The sequence below is a fragment of the Grosmannia clavigera genome (genome assembly GCF_000143105.1).
Source record: "Grosmannia clavigera kw1407 unplaced genomic scaffold GCSC_108, whole genome shotgun sequence".
In the NCBI taxonomy this organism is placed as follows: Eukaryota; Fungi; Ascomycota; class Sordariomycetes; order Ophiostomatales; family Ophiostomataceae; genus Leptographium; species Leptographium clavigerum.
The window spans coordinates 1,095,565-1,115,727 of record NW_014040837.1 but is presented as its reverse complement, the minus strand read 5'-3'; the positions used below and the strand labels follow the sequence as shown (position 1 = coordinate 1,115,727).

General features: G+C 56.8%; 6 protein-coding genes across 6 annotated transcripts; 1 reads left to right on the top strand and 5 right to left on the bottom strand.

Moving 5' to 3' along the window:
* Positions 1-124: 124 nt before the first annotated feature.
* CMQ_6897 (dead deah box DNA helicase) lies at positions 125-2,860 on the bottom strand (the record flags this gene model as incomplete). The annotated part of the gene is made up of 1 exon (XM_014320583.1): positions 125-2,860. One exon carries the CDS (start codon positions 2,858-2,860, stop codon positions 125-127), a length of 2,736 nt encoding a protein of 911 aa, XP_014176058.1.
* A 327-nt stretch (positions 2,861-3,187) lies between these two features.
* CMQ_6521 (c6 zinc finger domain containing protein) lies at positions 3,188-5,996 on the bottom strand (the record flags this gene model as incomplete). The annotated part of the gene is made up of 2 exons (XM_014320207.1): positions 3,188-5,815; positions 5,877-5,996. 2 exons carry the CDS (start codon positions 5,994-5,996, stop codon positions 3,188-3,190), a joined length of 2,748 nt encoding a protein of 915 aa, XP_014175682.1.
* A 949-nt stretch (positions 5,997-6,945) lies between these two features.
* CMQ_6736 (hmg-i/hmg-y, DNA-binding protein) lies at positions 6,946-9,972 on the bottom strand (the record flags this gene model as incomplete). The annotated part of the gene is made up of 1 exon (XM_014320422.1): positions 6,946-9,972. One exon carries the CDS (start codon positions 9,970-9,972, stop codon positions 6,946-6,948), a length of 3,027 nt encoding a protein of 1,008 aa, XP_014175897.1.
* Positions 9,973-12,355: 2,383 nt separating this feature from the next.
* CMQ_6643 (uncharacterized protein) lies at positions 12,356-13,278 on the top strand (the record flags this gene model as incomplete). The annotated part of the gene is made up of 4 exons (XM_014320329.1): positions 12,356-12,417; positions 12,511-12,600; positions 12,773-13,107; positions 13,253-13,278. The coding sequence occupies 4 exons, from the start codon at positions 12,356-12,358 to the stop codon at positions 13,276-13,278; spliced, it is 513 nt and encodes a 170-aa protein (XP_014175804.1).
* Positions 13,279-14,032: 754 nt separating this feature from the next.
* CMQ_6936 (aspartic proteinase) lies at positions 14,033-15,289 on the bottom strand (the record flags this gene model as incomplete). The annotated part of the gene is made up of 1 exon (XM_014320622.1): positions 14,033-15,289. One exon carries the CDS (start codon positions 15,287-15,289, stop codon positions 14,033-14,035), a length of 1,257 nt encoding a protein of 418 aa, XP_014176097.1.
* Positions 15,290-16,667: 1,378 nt separating this feature from the next.
* Positions 16,668-19,691, bottom strand: CMQ_6537 (hsp70 family chaperone lhs1; the record flags this gene model as incomplete). Its single annotated transcript, XM_014320223.1, has 1 exon — positions 16,668-19,691. The coding sequence occupies one exon, from the start codon at positions 19,689-19,691 to the stop codon at positions 16,668-16,670; it is 3,024 nt and encodes a 1,007-aa protein (XP_014175698.1).
* Positions 19,692-20,163: the final 472 nt, after the last annotated feature.

The following is a 20,163-nucleotide window of genomic DNA, read 5'->3' as shown; positions in this document are numbered from 1 at the left end:
AGCTGCACGTGTTCTTGCTGTTTAGGTTGCGCACAGACCAGAATTATGGTAGGTCGCTGTTGCTGTCGCTGTAACGCTAGTCTGCACAGTACAAATTACACAGTATGTCGCTTCTTTTCCTCTTCTATGTCTTCTTTGTGCCTCCGCCGTTGCGCTCGGCCGCCGCCTCTTTGCCGAGCTGCTCCAACGCGGCCTCGTACGCGGCCATGCGTGCCTTGCTGAACCGCCCGGCGCTGACCGTTTCGGTCTCCGTTTCCGTTTCGGACTCGCTGTCCTCGTCTTCCTCGTCTTCCTCGCCCACCACCACCTTGGCCACCTTGCCGCTGCGCCGCACCACCGACAGGACTGTCCGGCCGGCCTTGCCGCCCTGGCCGGCCACTTCAGGCCAGAACCAGCCGGCCTCTTTCTTCGTGAAGAGCGTCCAGGCGTGACCCGGCCGGCCGGCACGCGCGGTGCGACCGACGCGGTGAACATAAAACTCGACGCTCGGCGGCATGTCATAGTTGATCACGTGATCGAGCTGCGCCAGATCGATGCCGCGGGCTGCCAGGTCGGTCGCCACGAGGATGCGCAGCTGCCGAGCCGCAAAAGCGCGCAGCGTGCGACGACGCTCCGACGTCCGCGTCGTCGACGTGATCGTGCCAACCAGCTTGGCCAGCTGTGGTGGCAGCAGCAGCGCCAGCAGACGCGCCAGCCGCAGCGCGTTCTCGTTGGATCGCGTGAAGATGAGGGCCGTCGTGGCAAAGGTCTTTGTGGGTTTGGAGCGGCTGGAGTGGCTGGAGTCATCACTGTCGCTGCTGTCACTGTCGTCCTCGCTGCTCTCGTCACCCCCCTCCACCCCCTCGTTGATCACCTCCATCAGTCCGCTGTCGTTCAGCAGGTCCACCAGGTACAGAGGCTTCTGTGACTCGTCCCGCACCTTGACGGCCGACTCGCGCAGACGTCGCGGCAGCACGTACTCGGCCGCACCGCTGCTGTTGTGGATGCCGTCCTCGCCGTCCGGCCGCGTGCCTTTGAGCACGACATGCCGCGGCCGGCTCAGCCGCAGGCTGCCAAGGCTGCTGAGGTCGCGCGTCATCGTGGCGCTGAGCACGACCTTGCGCACGCCGCTCTCGGCCGAATCCGAGAAGTCGCGGGCGCCAAGCGGCGCTTTGCCTGGCCTCTCCAAACGCCCCAGCACCTGCGTCAGCCACTGCTGGTAGCTCTGGCCGAGCAGCTTGTCGGCCTCGTCGACCACCAGCCAGCGGACGTGGTCGAGCGCGAAGCCGGCCGTCGACCGGAGGTGCTCGACCAGACGGCCGGGCGTCGTCACGAGGACGTCGACGCTGGACTTGTATCGGATCACGTGATCCGGCAACAAGACAGACGACGTCGATTCGGACACCCAGTCGGTCCAGTCGGTCGTGCTGCCGCCATCCGTCGCTCCCACCAACGGCCACCGCTGTCGCCGACGCAGCGCCGCCCGGTAGCCCGCCGGGTCGTAGACCTGCTCCTCCTCGACCAGGGCGGCCTGCTCGCGACGCAGCGACTGGTTGCCCATGGCCGCACCGATGCGCACACGCCGTCCACCCGCACTGCCGGCCGAGAAGGCCCGCGCACACGTCTCGCACACGTCGTGCACCTGCTGCACCAGCTCGCGCGTCGGCACGACGATGATGGCCCGCAGCCGTCGTCCGGACAGGCTGCTACCACCTCCACTCAGATCCCGCACCAGAGGCAGAACATATGCCAACGTCTTGCCCGAACCCGTCGCTGCCGAGATCACCAGGTCGCCACGCCGCTGCTGGCCGGCCGACGGTGGCAGCAGCATCGGGATCACCGCTGTCTGCACCGCAAAGGCGTCGGTCCAGCCACGCTCTGCCAGCACGCGCTGCACCTGCTCGTCGTCGATGCCCAGCTGCCCAAATGATGCCCGCGTGTCGGCCGACACCCGCACCGGCTCGGCTAGCCACCGTGGCTGCGTGTCGTACGTCGGCCGCGTCGTTCCCGCTGCCACCGGCTCCGGCTGCGGCAGCGGCTCTAGGCCGTGCAGCTCCTGCGGCTGTGACGACACCTCTGCCTCACCTTCTGCTGCTGCTGCTGTGACCGCTTCTTCGCTCCCCTCGGCTGCCCGCTTCTTCGCCCGCTTCAGCGACTTTTCCTTCTTCTCCAGCAGCGCCTTGAATCGCACTGGCATCTCCTTCTCGTCTGGCAACTCGGCCTCCTCTTTCGCTGTCACTGCAGACTCCTCATTATCTTCTGCTGCTGCTGCTTCCTGCTTCTTCTTCTTCTTCTTCTCCTTCACCTCGTCCTTTGGCCCTGCTTCCTCGAGCTTCTTCTGTTCTTCGGCCTCGGCTGGTTCGCTGGTCTCGTCCTCTGCATTCGCCCCCTTGGACTTGCGCTTCCGCTTTCGCTTCTTCTCCTTCTCTGCCGGTGCTGGTGATGCCATCACTGTGTCCTCGTCCGCAGCTTTTGGCAAGTCCTCTGTCGTCTCCTCTTCACCGTCCTTCTCCTTCCCGGCTTTCTTGTTCCGACGTTTCCGTTTCTTTGCCGTCTTGTCTTCATCGTCTGCCGTAGTCTGTTCCACCTCTTCTCTCGCCTCCTTCTTCAGCCGCTTTGCCGATCGCTCTGCTGTAGTGTCTTGTGCACTGCTGATCACTGCAGCCTGAAAGGGAGAAGCCACAACATCGTCGTCGTCATCAAACACAATCTTTCTCTTCTGTGGCGGCGGTGGCGGCGGCGGCTGCACCACTGCTGGGGGAGCATGGCGCGCATTGCTGTGGAGAGCCCTGGCGAAAGATGCCGCTGGTGTGGCTGCCGGTGTAACTGCCGGTGCAGCCACCGGCGCTGTCTTCTTGGGCGGTATGTACCGGGCATACATCTTGCTGCCGTTGAATTGCGTCTGTAGACGGAGGTATTAGTTGCAAATACATTCGATCTAGCAGAAAAAAATAGAGAAAGACTGGTTCTGCCGTTATTCTGCCCAGACACACCGCCTATTTTTTCAACTTCTTATCGATACGAGTGACGACGAACGACAAGACAACCACAACCAACTACGGACATTATATATCTACAAGATGCCATGGCTTTCTGTTTCTCTATAGGATCGTTTGTTGCCTTTCTAATACGGGTTTTCCGCGAAGTTCCTGCCCCCAATGGTCGTCGGACCAATGTTCCAAGTCCTGCTTCATCCAAATCCCACGCCCTAACCCATCACTGTCTCCCAGCCGTTCTCAATCATGACGTCCATCCAGTACACGTCTGCCTCACTCTCGGCCGCTGCCCGACACCTACCCACGCCCTGTCCGGCCACGGCCAGTGACCGGAGCGTGGCCTGCCGATCCATCTGCGCCCACGTCTCCTGCACAATGTTGACACACATCGTCATCGGTTTCGGTGGCAGCAGGTGCAAAAACAGCTGCAGTCGGCTGTGGATGAAGCTGCGTGCTCGGGCCACCTCGACCGCCTCCTTATTGAGGCCCAACAGCGACGCCCGACCGCTGTGTCCACCATTCTCGCCACCCGCATTCCGCAACTCGCTCGACAGCGCCACCAACAAGAACGGCTGGAACACCCGCGTGCCCGATTCCACCGGCAGCGTCCGCAGCATGTCCATCGTGCGCAGCGTGTATGTCGTCAGCCAGCGCCGGCACAGCGCCGGCGTGATGGCTGTGCCCGCCTCCAGCCCAAAGTTGTAGTAGCTGCCGCTGCCGGCGCTCCGCTCACGCCCCAAACGCGCGCTCAGCAGGTCCGGGAACACGTGATACAGCTGGATCAGCCCCATGTGCCTTATGAGTTCTGCCAGCGTCAGCAGATGCCACACCGGCGTGTTGCCGTCCTCCGTGTCCTTGACCGCGTGCTCTGCCGGGTGTGAGATCCCTAGAAGGTGCGCCTCCAGCTCCCGCGCCATCTGCATGTCCTGCTGCAGCTGGCTGATGTGTGCCACCGATGCGAACCGGTGTGCAAAGTCAAACTTGCGCTGCCGTCGCAGCAGCCGCCCGACCTTTTGTACCGTCCGCTGCGTCTCACCTGCAAAGCCCGTCCACGGGTGCGGTGTCGGTGGTGGCCGTGGTCGCGGCAGTGGCAGTGGCTCCTGCCCGCCCTCGTCTTTGTCCTGTTCGCGTTGCTGTTGCCGCTGTCGCTGTCGCTGTTGCTCTCGCTGTCGCTGGCCCCTCTCTCCAGCCCAGCTGTTTCGCTCTCGCTGCCGGCTGATCGAACTGGTGCCGAAGATCCGGTCGGCCAGCAGGTGGGAGTCAGGTGTCCCCGGAAGCGTCTCGTCCTCGGTCAAAAAGGCCAGCTGCATCTCCCAGTACTGCATCGACTCGTAGAAGAAACGATAGTTCCTGCAGCTGTCCCCTTCGCGAAATACCGATGCCGGTGCCATGGCGAGCCGCTCGGCGATCTGCTGGAAGAAAGGCAGGCCGAGGTCCTTGCTGTCGTGCCAGCTAGCTGTGCCGCCCAGCATCAGCACCGCCAGCATCGTGTTCGTGTCCCACGTCTTGGTCTTGGCCAGGATCCGCGTCGCCTTCTGCCTCAGTTGACGTCCTACTGGCGCAAGCTGTGGGAAGTCACGCAGGAGACAACCGGCCGCCATGCTCTGCGCCGTGCAGTTGATAATCTCCGACGACGACCATAGGTGCACCACTGTTGTGCGGAACGGGTTCATCCGTCCGTCGTAGCAAGAGTAGATCTTGGCTGTCTCCTTGAAATAGAACTCCACCAGCACCGTGCCGATGTCGTTGATCGACAGCGCCAGCGGCGATGGCGACCGCGCCACCTGATACGAGACCGAAGAGCTCGATCGCCGCGATGGCAGCGTGTATGGTGACAGAGGCTCGTCGTACCCTCCTGCTGCCGGAATGCTCCTGGAAAAGTCCGCGCCCGAATCGTCGTCGTCCACCAGTACGCTGTCGTCCAGCTGTGCGGCTGCCACCATCCCGCTTGGTTGCAGATCAACGCCCGGCGATTCGACAACTTGCGGCGCTATTTTTGGTGACCAGCCGCGCCACAAGTCGTCGATGGTGACATCGCTCAGCGACGAGAAGAGCGTGGCCATCGGCTGATGCTGGATCGACGGCCCGGACAGTCCGGTCACCGTGGACAGCGGCTCGGCATATGATGCTGGTGCGGCCGGCGTTGCTGCTGCTGCTGTCGTGTCGGCGAGAGACAACATGCCGCCCAGAAACATGCCCGTGCCCTGCGACTTGCGCTCCGCTAAAAAGGCACTGTCCAGTCCCATGTAGAAGTCGGGTACATCTGACGCAATGGCCGGGTCCATCTGGTCAAACATGTCGAGATAGGCAGGGTCCCACCTGTGGCCGTCGTTCTGCCCAGCGCTGTCCGACGGTTGAGCTGTAATGGGCAGCGAGATATGGCCGGTCACAGCGTCTCCACCGAGTGCTGGGAGCTCGTTGGTGTCGGACGAGGACGTCAGAGAGGCCGGCGACGTCTCTAGCATGTCATTCGGCGGCGACGACGACCGCGACCGCTGCTGTGGCCGCTGCTGTGATAGTACCGAGAGGTCTGAACGTGCCGAGAGGGCGGATGGAGATGGTGCGGGAACTGGGACTGAAATTGGAACTTGGGATGCGACTGGCTGAGGCCCCGGCGTGACCGGGATAATCTGCAGCAGCTGCTCGGTCGACGGCCTAAACGCGGCAGCAGTCACCTTGGCAGCGTGGGGTGGGCCTGGCTTGGTGACGGCGGCTGGATTGGCCACGCTGTGCAGCACCTCGTGCTTGTCGGACCACCGCAGCTTCTGCTCATAGCCGGGGCATTTGGTGCCCACCCGTACGCAGCGGTTACACTCTGGGTGGCGCTCATCACATCGAACCTGGGAAAGCGTCAGAAGGAAAAAGGAAAAGTACACCAGAAAAGAAAAAGAAAGAACTCACCCGCTGCTGCTTGCACCGTGCACAACCGTTGCGCGAGTACCCATGGTATGCGCGGGCCCGCACGGTGCCATCAGCCCTGGTTCTAGCCAACAGCGTTTGCTTGATCCTCGTCTCGGCCATGCTGGCCTAGCTCGAGAGGCTTGCACGGTCAAGACAGACGTCTGCACTCAAGGTGCAAAACGGATGACGTGCGAAGCGGGGCACCGGGAGAAGGGGGCCCCGGTATGATGAGAAGGGAAATATAACCCGACGAGACGGGCTCGAGACGAGACAGAGCGAAATACGTGGTGGGCAGGAGGGGAAAAGAAAAAGAATAAAAGAAAAAGACGCAAGCCTGGCGCCGAATGCGACAAGACGCTTGGCTTGCGGGTGCCGGAGAGGAGAGAGACGGGGGCGCTCTGCAGTGATGTTCTTCTCGCGTAGTGTTGCCAAAACACGCCTGAACAAACGGTCTTCTGTCGACGGCGAGAGAGAGAGAGGTAAGGGATGCTTCTCCGGTCGAGATATCGACAGCGAGGAAGTAGGAGGGGCCAAAGTGGATCCACGTGACGATAACGATGGCCAGAGCCTCCAAGAAACGGGCGAGAAAGCCCCGATGTGGGCACCGAGACGAATGTTCTTTCCTAATGAGGCAAAAAAGATCGATTCCTCCGTACAAACAGTGGGTCGCTACTCCCTGTAAGATACGCTGCCGGTGCGCTGTGATTCGTCCACAGAAGACCCAGGACGTTCTGCAACGACATCGGGATGTATCTTGTCTTCACGCTCCATATATCTGACACGGACAACTCTAACTCTGTCAAGGTTGAGGCACAAGTGACTCTAATAACAACAGGGCAGGCCATCATCCCTGTAGCCGTCTGCTAATACAGACCGTCCATCTGTATCGCCCGGCCAGCCTAAACATATTACATAGAAAGGGTGATCGCAGAAACGATATGTCAATAAGAGCAATGCTTGCTGCGTGGCACATGCCCCAATGGCGGCCACGGAAATTCATACCAGGCAAAAATCGGTCAGCTCATTCAGCCCGACCGTTTCCCTAGCTAGCCCACCTTGATAGCCACCCCTATAGGCCTTGTGCGAGACGCCGTCTCTTCGTACCCGAGCTGTCGCCACCATCGGCCGCAGACCCTTCAGCTTCATCTTCTGCGCCGTCCTGGGGGCCGTGGGCTTCGTCGTCCTCCGTCGCGTCTGCACCATCTCCATCGTCCACGTCCGGTTCTGCATCCGCATCCCCGTTCCTCTCGACGTCTGCACCCACCTCCAGTCGTCTTCCCCCACCTCCTCCATCCACGGACAGACCGAGCCCCCTAGCACTAGGCGGCGGCTGCGGCACGCCACGCTGCCTCTCGGCCGAGCGCATCTCGCTAAGAAGCTTCTCCACCTCAATGTACATCCCACGAGTGTCGTTCACCACGCCGTCTTCGTCCACCTTGTAACGCGCGCTGTTGCCACTGACGTCGGTCGTCCCCGTCTCCTCTTCCGTCGCCTCGCTCTCCATAAAAGTCGGGCCGGGCCCGCGGTGTGAATCTGGGTTGTACATGATCGCGTTGGCAAACATGTGCACTAGCTCGCACTCTAACTGGCTGCTGTTGATGATGCCGCGCGGGGGCACCAGCTCCTCGCTAATCGGCAGCCACAAGCTGCTACTGCTAGACTGCTCCGACTCTGGCAGCGCTGCAGCCGCCGCTGTGGCCGCCTTGTTTCCCTGCATGATCGCCATTCGCACCATTTTCAGGTCCACCGGGTGCCGCACGATGCTGTCGTAGCCCGGCGCGTCCCGGTCTCGGATCTTGTGCGCGAACATGTTAGCATTGCGGTGGCTGCTGATCTGATCCAACGCCGAGGCGCTGATCTTGGGAAAGCCTCTCATCCACAGCACGTGCGTAGGAGGTACCGCCGGGCCTAGTAGTCGTCGCCGCATCAGCGACGACAGCGTCGACTTGTCGGGCGACGCGAAGTCCACCGAGTCTTCGCGCTTTCTCTTGAGCGGCCTCGTTGAGAGTCCACTGGGCGATGCTGTCGAAGACTCATTCGCCGCACCGCCCTCCTCCGCCGTCGTCTCGCCAATGTCGTCAAATGCCCTAGGTGTAGAGGCCTCGTGCTTGATGTTGGGATGTGTCGTGTGCCCACTTTCGGCCACTGGATCTACCGGCGGTTTGGGATTCCGCGGTGGCCGACCACGGGGCCGACTCCCTGTTGTTTGTGGCCTCTTTGGCTGTCGATGGTGTCGTTGTGTCGACTCAGCTCCCATCGATCGGCTGCTTGAACCCATCACTGGGCTTAGCGGCTCATACGCCGGACTAGCTATGCCGCCTACATCTGGTCCAGGCGTAGACGGTGTAGGCTCGTTTGACTTCCACCGCGTGCCGCTTCCGCGAGGAAGGAAGCCTGCCAACGACACGTGTCCCGGCGTGTGGGGCAAACGGGGGCGTGATGGTTGTGACTGTGACGGTGTCGGCGTCACCGAGCTGCCAGGCGTCTGCACATGCTGGGGCAGTAATGATCGGTTGGTATGTGGAGCAGGTATTCCTTTGGTCAAAGTTGAGGGAGCTGGAGAGGTTGTGGCGGGTGGGGCAGACTCTTGGAGCACACCAGATACATGAGAACCTTGGCGCTGTGCATGTGCATGTCGGTCTGGCTGAGGCTGGATCAAGATGTGTGATGGCTTCACAGGGGGTAGAACATAGCGCGGGGCTTCTGTCCGCACTTCTGCTAATATCTGTGGTGTCGCTGTTTGTGTTGGCGGCTGCAGAGCAGCATGTGGCACGGGTAGGGGAGCAGGAGCAGAAGCCGGAACAGGTTTCGGAAATCCAGAGCCAGCCCGAGGAGTAGGCGTAGATGGCTGTGTTGGACCTTGCGCCGCAGCTGGGGGTGGCAGTTTGACCTGGCCGGTCGATTGTGATGGCTGTTGAGCCGGCTGTTGGGGTGGAAGCGGTTTCTGTGGTGCGGTAAGGGCCTGTGCCGACTGTATCGGGATCGGTGCCTTCTCTGCCGTTCCTGGTTGTACGTCCGGTGGTGTTTGGCTGCGTGGTTTGCTAACCGGGCCAGGTGCGATAGAAGCAACAAGTCCTGCTGGTGAAGGTGTAGCAGTTCCTTGAGGCTGTAAAGGTGCGGGCGGATGTTTGGAAGAAGGCCTTGGCTGTGGAGTTTGAGGGATGTGAACAACAGGTCCCGACCCTGGTGTAGGTGTGGTTGTTTGATGGGGTTGAGGTGGTGATGGTCGAGTCTGGGATATCTCTGTTGGAAGGGGAACACTCTCCGTTATGGTATGTGGTGCAGCTAGTGGAAAGGTCTCTAAAGGCGGAGGTTTCTGGGCGTCTGGTGTAGTAGTCGATGAAGGAGCACTTTGTGGTTTTGCAGGCGGAGTGGGCTGCTGTTGCTGAGTTCCTGCAGCTGGCAGGATTGTCGCGGCGGGCGTTGCGGCGGGTGGTGGCTTCGGTACGTCATCGTTCTGTGCTTTGCCATCTGCCAGTCGAGGTGCTGTTGCTAGCGGAGCGGCCGAAGTCGTCCCGTTGGTGCCAGTCGGACTCTTCACAGCATTTGCGGAGACCACTTTCGCTTGTCTTTCCCGTCCTTCTTTCTCTTTCTCCTTCTCTTCTTCTGTTTCGAGATCCCGGATATCGGCCTGTAGCTTCCCGATCTTGCGTTCATCGTCGTGGATCGAATCGCAAAGGCTGCTTCGGTAGTGATTGTACAGACGAAATCCTAGCACAGGCAGGATTTCAAAATGGTGGTACAAATCGGTCAGTGCTAAGAGGGTTGGACTGGGCAGCTTGCGCTTCTTGGAGTTTGGAGAGAGGTTCCCGGCGCCGGAATTCGCTGCAGATCCGGAAGCCGGCGAAGTGCCCCCATTGCTCCGGTATTGATCCTCGACTTTCAGCTCTTCCCGCAACAAATGCAGGAAGAACTGCTGAAGCGACTCGGAGCTCAATCGGTCGGCATTATAGCTTTTGTCGCTGCGAATGTAGCTATTGTTTCGGAGGGTGGCCGAGATCTGGACAAAAGCTTCGGAATCAATGCCACGCTGGCAGACGGACTGGTAGAGCAGCAGACACTCGAGAGGCGTAAAGGAGAAGGCAGCGGTATTCATGCCCCGGATCACACCTCGTCGGAAGTCGAGGGGCGCAGCTTCGCGACTCTGTAAAAGGTGAAGGGGCGCCACGATCTAAATGCATCGCAAGTCCTCTGTTAGCATTGATAATGGAGCATGAAAATTAACAGAGCTGGTGGTAGAGGGCCGATGGGGGTGGCTGAATCGGCAAGAAAGGCCGGATGAAGTTGGCCAACGCGGCTAAAATGCATATCGAAGAGCGCGAACAACGCAGATCAGGGAAGGGGGACACGCGTACCAAGGGTCCTGACGCGCAGCGCACGGGTTGGCGGGCTGGCGGTCGATGGGTTTCGGATGGCGGTATCGATAACGATGATGAAATTTTTGCTGCGCGTCTGCTGCTGTCGATTCCGAATGGGCGTGCTCGTATGGCCATCAAATGAGGCAAAAGATGGGAGAAAAATCTGCGGTGTTGTCTCGAAAGTCACGTGATTGTACGGGATCGAGAGTACGGGAAAGAAGGATGAAAGAGCACTGAATCAGGCTGGTGACCCAGAAAGTTTAGTTCACTACTCTTGTTACCTAATTTCGCGCCACTTCCTTTTTCGGCAGCCCGCTGGGTGGCCTTGCTAACGATACAGAAACCACGAACACGCAGAGAGATGGCTTACGAACTGCCCGCCTAAACCGCAGTAAACAGTCGAAGGAAGATGATTAAAGGCAAAGTTCTCATGACACATTCGCTTCTCGCAGGTTACGTGCGAACGGGTGACTGCGACACTAAGGCAGACAAAACTAGGTCAGCCTCAGCCGTGATGGCCAGATGGGGAGACGTGCAATAGTAAGGGAAACGAAAAAGGTAGCCCCGATTATCCCGTAATCGTATTCCGGATGCAGGCAAACATTTTAGGCATGGCTCCGTGGTTTTAAATTTTGCTACGTACTCTGTAAAATAGCATGCAAAGCAACGGGTTATGTGGTTGTAACATGGCGCGTCGCAATAATGAGAAATATTGGCGCAAAAGTCTCACACAGATCTTGCTTTTTGGTTCAAAGGCTATTGCTGATATGCGATCCTGCACGGACCGCATGCAGAGGTGGAATGGCAAGCTCTTTGAGTATCTTGCATAATACTCCGTACGGGTAGAATCGACACTTATAGCAAAAAGGGGCCGTGTTTCAATCAGAAGCAAGAATCATAGATCGTGGTACGGTTAGTGCTATCGCCATGCCGGCCTGCCTTGGTGATGTCGTGTTTGCAACCTTATCATCCAGGGAGAACTACGTCGTATGTACTCCGACGAGAAGATCTTTTCCGCAGTTGTACGACGTAAGGGCCAAGCAGCTGCATCGCAATTGGCCTACGGCTACGAGCATGTGTACGGAGTGCGTGACAAGGCATCGGCTGCGATTACCCTGCTTCCATACGGCTGATGCAAGCGGGGAAAAGGCGTCATAGGGCGACAAGACTCGCAGGATCAGGATGGTGCATGTGAATAAGAACATGTCATGCAAATCGGCACAAAGGACGGTACGTCGTGAAATACTACTAGTTATGTAGAGAAAGGGCAGTCTAGAAAGGACACAAGAAAAGGAGAACCCTGCTTAATTGAGCCAAGCCCGTTTAATGCGCTCAGGCAGGGGGGAGGGTCTTGTATCTACGAGGGAAATTGTACTAATAATCAATAGGATTACAGAATGCAATGGGCGTCCATTGGCGGCGATCTGTACCAGCGCAAGGGGAAGGGGAAGTGGACACTGAAAAGGGGAAATGCTCGACGAGCCAAAGCCAGAAAAAAAGGTAAAATTGGCCCTACATAAAAATCGGTAGATAAAATAAATAAAACCGTAAAATCGCGAAACCGCAACACAGTGAAACAGAGTGGTGCAGTGACTTCTGCATAGCGGCTCTCGTGCTCCTTCTGGACTGCTGGCTCGTTGCCCGAGATACATCTATCTGGAACATCCCGCGTATTTCTGCATTATCGGTTTCCTAGTGGCCTTGTTGGTTGCTCACCTCTCTTCACCTCCGGCCTCGTATCTTAGACACACCTCCATCTCCCATCTCACTGCCTCGACAAAGCTCTACAGCGCTATTGCGGGTGTGAGTGGTCCATTTAGCGGGGACCATCATACTTAGCAACAGGCAGTGGGGTCTTCTCCTTGGCTACTGCTGCTGCTGCAATTCTACGGCTTCTCCTTTCTCTCAGTGCCCGCATCGACGCTCGTCTACATAGTAAGATACGAAAACGGCATACACCTGTCTTGGCCTCGCCCGGCTTCGCATCCGAATTTTCTTCTGCAGTTTATGTCGTCCGTTTCTGGCGACAATCCACCAACAGAAAAGGCTCTGCGCCCGCTCTCGTCCCCGCCCTCAGCCTTCTTTCCGCCTTCCGCCTCGTTGCCTCTCGAAAGACACAACATGACTCTCTCCGACGAAGAGCTTGATCGTGACTGGAAGCCCAGTGGGCGCCGGCCCCAGTCGTATGCAGTTCCCTCCGGTTTCCCCATATACTGTCCTCTTCTCCCTGGGGACATGTAAACCCCGAACGATGCTGATGATGGCCTCTCTTCTAGAACCATTGCGCGCTCCTTCTCCCTGGAGCTGATGGACATATTTCGTATTGAAAACAGTGTTGCCGACTTAGACGAGCAGGTAGACAAGCGGTGAGCAATCCTTCCCCCCAGGGTCCTCCCCCCCCCCCCCCTTTTACTTTTTATTTCTATATAATGCCTCTCTTAGCCGGGAGGCTGCTTCCGGACGAAAACCTGGAAGTTTCATAAGCGAAAGCTAGAACCGTTTGCTAAATATGGACTTCTCTTTCCGCCTCCCTCGCAGGAAACAGATAGTTACTACCAAGGCGAGCGAGCTCGAGGCCATTGAGAACCGCCTCCGTGAGATGGAGACAAGGCTGAATGGTGGAAATCCGGTGGCAACAAGTAAATCGTCTGCCGCCGAAGTCGCCGCAGCTATATCCGCCGCCCATGCCGCGGCCAGAGACGTACAGGCCCAGGCCCAGGCCCAGGCCCAGGCCCGGGCGCTCGAGCATCGCCCACGCGGCCATCAGCAGCAGCAAGAGGCTCAGAAGCACAGTGGAAGCCGACCAGGAACAGCACGGACAAGCCAACAGGCAGCGCCGGGGGCCCTGCCGCCAACGCCCGTGGGCAGCGAGGGTGAGTAAACGAAACAGGCGTTTGGGGGTGGAAGAAGGCTGCGAAAGTGGGAGAAGTGGAGAGGAGGTGCCACCCCGTCTGGCAAAAAAGGCGCGCAAGAACGAGAACATCTGATCTGACGGTTCTCTCTGTCCCCTTTGACTAGACGGTGACAGCGAACACGATGCCTAAGCGAAAGAGACCCGGAAAATCCCGAATTCAACCCTTTTACCATCAGCCCAACGTACCTATCATCGTACTCGCCGGCTACCTCCCTCTTCAGATCGTCGGCCTCTAGATAATACAGCATCAGCAGATCCGTCGGAGCGAGGACACGGCTCGCGCGTTGTGTCTCTGTCGAGGCATATCTACCGCAAAGCGTAGAGTCTCAACCGCCTGTCTGTGCTCTTCATCAGCGCCTCGGGCTCATCCATTTTTTGTTTTCCCATTGCGGTTGGAGGTGTCACGTTTTATCTGGTTAGCATCTGGGGGCGAGAAGGTCGGAGAGAGGATGCGTCCAACTAGCTTGAGCGACTTTGCTGCGAATACCAAGCTGGGATCAGCTCTGACATTATGCATTGCAAGCATCTGCCTTTTTTATCTTTTCTAATGGATTTTGTAGTTAGTTGTTTTCTGTTCTCGTCCCTTGGCAGGTAATGACATAGCATTGATATTTTTAGCTTTCGATCTAGATCAAACATCTAATATGCTGTTTTGTGGTATGATTATCTCGCGCATTCTATTTAGCTCTCAGACTCTGATTTTGTGTGGCAAATCGTGCAAGTCTGCGAGATGCCGGAACCTCCCATGATCGGCACGGCCCGGGTATCCCTCTCATGGCCCCTCCATTAATGGCCTTTCATATACCCCAGAGCGAAAGAAAGCTCTAGTGCTTGAATAACACCCCTGGCCTCCATCTTCTCTCCCCGCTGTCATCTTGCCTCCCCTAGGCAAGCAGGGTTTTCGTAGCCAGCCCAACTCTAGACCCGCTCACATCAAAAACGACATAGAGGGCTTTGAGGAAGGCATCGCCCAGGATCCCAAACGTCTCCATACTATCCTGGATTCCGCCGTAACACTCTGTCGTGCTGACATTCTCAAAGTTGAAGTAGTGTCCCGGAATGGACGCGTTCCATCCACTGCTAAAACCAAAATCAAAGCTGGGCAGTGTCGCGTTGCACGGAAACACCCATCCAAAGAATGAGTCACTCTGGTACGCGCCCGGCACAAGCGACCAGTACAGAGCCGTCACATCTGACGGCAGCAGCAGCAACGACGTCCCGGTGTCCGCCACCATCGGCCAGTTGTGCAGACGCCACACCTTGTCGCCACCAAAGTGAACCGACTGCACATAGAACTCCCAGAATGTTGACCGCTGCAGTACGTCGTTCCAGGCTATTGTGCCGGTGTAAGCGCTCTCGTTGATGTAGCCAAAATGGTACGAGCCAGGCGCCTTGTAGCGGAGGTCGGCCGCGAACACGTAGCGGTCCAAGACAGGCGGAGCAAGCGCCTGTAGCAAGGTCGGCTGGTGCGGGTACGTGGTGCTAGAGTGATTCAGAGAGAGCCCGAGGATACCGGACATGACAGCGTCTGTGGTCAGGCTGCGGGATACCGCCGTGGCCGACTCGACGGTAGCGTTAAGCAGCGTGATGTTACCCAACGAAACGGTGTCACGGTAGACGGCGCCCCCGGCGTAGCTCCCGTCGCCGTAAGTGATGGCCCATGTCACATTTTCCACCGGAATGGCCGTGTGAGACTTCTCTGGGTGATATATTTGCTGGCCATCAAGGTAAAAAGAGGGCGTGTCGGAGCTGAAGAGCCACAGGTCGGCCGAGCCGGTGTCGAGGTCCAGCCAGCACAGCTGCCCTGGAGTTCCTAGATACACGGGGCTTAGGTACTCACGATCGTAGCTCTGGTTGATGGCAGCCACAGAGCCGGCCGGAAGCTGGAACTTGGACTGCATTTGCTCTGCGAAGCTCTTGCCATACTTGGCATATGCTTTCGCGTACTCGATCGGTCCGCTGTTTTTGTACGCATTGTTGCGCACGAGGTCCACTGAGAATGTACCGCCGCTGCTGAAATCATTGCGGCGGTCAAACGTCCTCTTCAGCGGATGAGGCAGGGAGCTGTCCCTGAAAGCTGCTGGCTTAGCCAAGGCGCCCATCACAAGGACAGCCGAGGTGATTATAGCTTGAAGCATCATGATGGCGATGGTCTCATGCAGATGGTGATATGATTCTGTCGAGATTCCACAAACGATTATATGGTGGTAAACGAGGTGGTGAACGAGAAAGTTTGCTGAAAATAATGTCAATGAGAAAGTAATAGTTCTTTTGGCCTTGTGAAAAATAGTGGAAGATGGAGTCAGAAGAAGTAAAATGAAAACAGCGAGTGGACAGTATCAGACAACTATTCGTTGAAATTCTCGAGAATATGCGAGTTTGTGGCACGTCACCAGCAGTATTGAAGGTTCGCCTCATTTACTGTGGTATTATATGTCAAACGAAACGATATTAATGAGCCGAGAGGCAGGAGAAGTGTGACATAGAGAAGTACAGCCAAGTATGCGAGAAATATAAGCTCGAGGCCGGTAGCGGAGTTTGATATAGTATGGCAACGGAAAGAGGTTGCCTGTGTAGCTCCTTCCTTAAGCTGAAATTACATATTGTCTTAGGTAATCGTACGCTCCGACGACATCAAAACAGAGCAGACGAATCTGAAGACGCATTGAGAATAGGAGCAGTCTTCAATGGCCTTCAGAAGCCATGTTGATACTTTGTGAGTTGCATCTGAGCACAGCTTCACTTCAGTTTGTGTTCAGGGTGAGGACACCTACTGTCATGACTAAAGGCTAGACTCTGCGTGGTCTTCCATATCCCATGCCCTAGATGCCAAGACGCAAACAAGAGACGTTCCTGCATAGCAGATCGTTGGCGGTGCAGTTTTTTGGTGGTTTGTTTGAGATTCTCGTGGTACGACGTCGGAACAGTCGTTTGGGCTACAAACACGAACATCTCCAGTACACTGCTATAGCTCACACGAGTGGCTTGAAGACAAAGAAGGCAACGGGATGACAAGAACGCGCAAGACTGCACGTATCCGGTCTGTGCTCGTTTGGCTGGCTTGTGTCCGATTCAAAGGGACATCGGGACCGCTAGTAGAGGAGTTTCATCTTGGGGCCTATGTATCCTCCATCGATAGGTAATATTTCGGCTGCCGACTAGGGATATTGAAGGTGTTTACTGGAAAGTGGCTCGTTTATCAGCGACATTATGATTTTTCCTACTAAGCCTTGGGTACGCCTTACACGCTTGCTTCCGCTCGAGACAGTACGGGAAGACGTGCGAGATTATGCCCGTCTCGGGTCACCAGCTGCAGCACGTACATCCGTGACACACAATTCGAGTTTAAAAAGGGGCAGCAGAAAACCGGTGCATATGTACTACCTCTCTACCGAAGTTTCCGTTGCATCGGTCTCCTCGAACTCCGTGCACTTTTTTGGTTCTGAAACCCGATCGTCGCAAAGAACGCAAACACATGATACAGATACCCGCTAGCTATGTGTACTGTTTTATCTAACCTCAAAGCTCCTCGTGCTTTACTGTGTCACTCTGCTCCTTGCCACTCGCCTCCGTGGGTATCGGCTCGGCCGAAGTAGCAGACGATGCTGTCTCACTCGTAGCCGACTTAGTTTTGGTAGACTTGGACGTCTTTGTCTTGCTTGACGACTTGCTCTTGCTCTTGCTCGTGCTCGACTTGGCCTTCTTCTTCGTGCTCTCCATCTTGCGCACAGCCTTCATGGCCAGATCCATGCTGACCTTGTCGACGCGGTCTCGCTTTGCCTTGAGCTCCTCGATCGTAAGCACTGGGTTCTCCTTCGGGCCAAGTTTCGCTTGTGCCTCTTCCTTCTCGGCAAGCCAGACGGAAACCGACAGGTAGAGTTCTTCAGACTCGGCGAGATCTTCGAGCGTGTACACGGGCGGCACGGGACCGTCGTCTTCGACAAGACCGTCTTTCGCACCGGCATTGGATGCTGCCGTCGTTGTCGCCTCGTCGTCTTCGAGTCCAGCAAAGTCGTCCACAGAAGCCGCAGCAGTTGGTGCATCTTCGGTGGAGGAGGATGATGTCGTGCTTGACGACACCGTCTTTGAGGCTTGGTAGCTTTCATACTCCTCAATGCGATCCCGGATACTTTTCCCAAAGAACTTGATCTGCTCCAGGGCTTCCTTCAAGCCTGTGACAAGCGCCGGCCGCTTTTCGTGCTCCGTGATTCTGGACTCAACGGGGTCGACCAGCTCTTTCAATGCAGTGTGCTTCGCCTTCAGCTCCTCATGGGAGGCATCGGCACCTTCTCCGTAGAGCCAGTCGCTCGCCTCGAGGCCGCTCTGCTCTAAAAGGACCCGCTCGACTTCAGTTGACACCTCAATAAAATCCTCATTCTCAAGAAGACTACGCACGCGGTACGTGAAAGCCTCGAGATGGTTGAGAGCCTCTTCTCTCTGCTGACGTGCGCGATCAGAGGCCTCAAAGGCTGCTAGTCGGTCCTTAAGCTTCAAGTTATCGGCTCTCGAAAGCTGGGGAATGCCTGCCTTCACTACCTCGTAACTGACCGGCACGGAGATCGTGACCTTTTTGGTATGAGTAGATGATGACGCAGTGGCAGAAGTAGACGCGCTGGCTGACGAGCTCTTAGTCCCGTTCGATGCCGTAGAAGACGTTGTTTTTCTGGTTGTAGACTCTGACGAGGCAGATTCGGAGGCAGACTCATCGCTTCCCTCAGCGTCCTTCAGAGGCTGTTGGTCTTTGTTTTTCCCGAAGCCGAACAGGTTCTTGACACCGTCCATAATGCTTTCCTTTTCTTCCTCGGTCTCACACTCAACAGCAAACTTGGTGAACTCCACCTCGCCATTCTCACTGCTCAGCCGCATGCCGACCTTGAGCTCGACTGCACTAGGTTCGCAAGAGTACTTCTCCCCCATCAGGGCAACGGTTTCTGTCAGGTTCTTGGTAGTGACCACCTTGGTGGGAGCTTGGACGATCTGTCCGGCGGCATCAGGAACAAGCTGGTAAAACTCGACGGCAAAATCGTCCTTGTTGTGGAAGGTGATCTCTTTTGGTGCCGTGCCTAGTTGGGACGTCGGCGTCCAGAGCTGCTGATGCTGGACCTTTTGGGTCTTCTCGTTTGTCCACTTCATGCCGGAGCTATAGGCAGCACCATCCGCAACCCGAATCTCCTTAACACGGAAGCTGGGACTAATTTCAGCAGCGCGAAAACCGGCACCAAAGACGGCGGCCTCATCAGAGTTGACGTTGTTTCGCAGTTTGTCAGAGCTTCCGAATATTTGCTCAAGCTGCTTCTGAACAAAGGGAGTCCGAGTGGCACCGCCGTGAAGGATGATCGAGTCGAGATCGGCAGCTTTGAGGTTGGCTGCGTCTAGAGCCTGCTGCACAGCTGCTGCGACACGCTCTGCATGGGACTCGGTCATTTTTTCAAAGTCCACCCGGCTGATCTTGTAGCGGAAATCGACATCTTCGAATAGGCCTTCAAAGCTAGCAGCCGTGTTCAGGTTGGCGCTGAGGACGTGGCGGATCCGCTCAGCCTCCTTCGAGAGCTTTGCGATCGCCCGCCCATGGGACTTGATGCTTTCGGCAGCAACGGACGCAGCTTTGGCACCAGACGTCTCAATGAACTGGGCAACCATGTGGTCGATAATCAGTGCGTTAAGCGTGTCACCACCAAGAGTTCGGTCCCAACCACTTCCCAGCACCTGAACTTCCTGGATAGTCTTGTTGAACTTGCCGACGTCTTTGACCTTGCGGCTCTGGAACTTGAGGATCGTTGCTTTTGTGCTCCCAGCGCCCATGTCAAACACCATGTTGATCTCGGGCTTGCCTCCATCGTTGATGTTGGGAAACTGTCGGCTGGTTGCGTAGTTCAGACCGACTGCGAGACCGTCGCTGATCAGAGACAGCACACGGAGGCCCGCGAGATCAGCGGCGAGCTCAACGGCACGCTTCTCCTCCACAGTGTAAAATGGCGGCACCGTGATCACGATGGAGCGCACAGTTGAGCCCGGCCCGGCGACAGCTTCGGCACTCCGGCGAACGCTCTGCAGCTCCATGGCCAGGAGTTCCTCGACAAGCCACGCATCCTGGTCAGCGGTAAAAGCACCACTGCTCTTAAACGCACTTGTCTTTCGGATCTCGTGGGCTTCAAGCTTCAGTGCCGGATGCCGTGCTGCGTATTCCTGGACAATGGGACTCCCATCAACAGGCAGACCAAGAAGCGTCTTCAGGTTCGGGTAGACGTCGCCGGGAAAGCGGGCGGCAAGGGCCATGGCGTCGGAGCCATAGAGCCGTTCGGGGAACGAGCCCTCCTTGGGACCGCCTCGAGGAGGTTTGAAGGTGACGGCAGATGTTTCCTTTCGTCGAGAGTCTTTGGTCAAGACGATGTCGAGAGGAATGCCAGGCTTAACTAAAGCGGCTTTGATGTATTCGGTGCCGAGATCGACGCCTAAAACAGCAGCTGCAGAGAAAGCCTGTCCACAGAACAGGACAACGCTGCATAAGAGCAGCAACAGAGGAGAGGATTTCCTCCCCGCCATCGTCAACAGGTCAGAGATTTGTCGCGGGGTGCCAATTTTTGTGTGAAGAATGTCGATACGACACTATGGGAAGAGGTGGAAAGTGTAGCAGGAAATAAGAGATAGACAGATGCCCGATCCGTGGTCAGGCATTAGAAGAAAAGTAAAAAAAAGCGCTTCCAGTCGCCTCGTAAATTTGTCAAAGAAAAGAAGGCTGTGGTATTACCCCTTCCTTGTTCGCTCAACAGCTAAAACCAAAAGGACAGCTTGGAAACTAGGATATGGTTGCCGCTTTCGTTCCTGAAGCTTGGGAACACTGATATGGGCCTGATTGGTCCGATAGGTTGACCCCATACTACGACAGCTGGCAGCCAGCTGGCGACGAGAGCAGACTACAAGCTTAATTGCACATGCGATAAGATACGCATCAACCACCGGTCACGAGCAAGACGGGAAGCCCTTTTCGTCATTGAGATTCCTGTCAACGCAATCC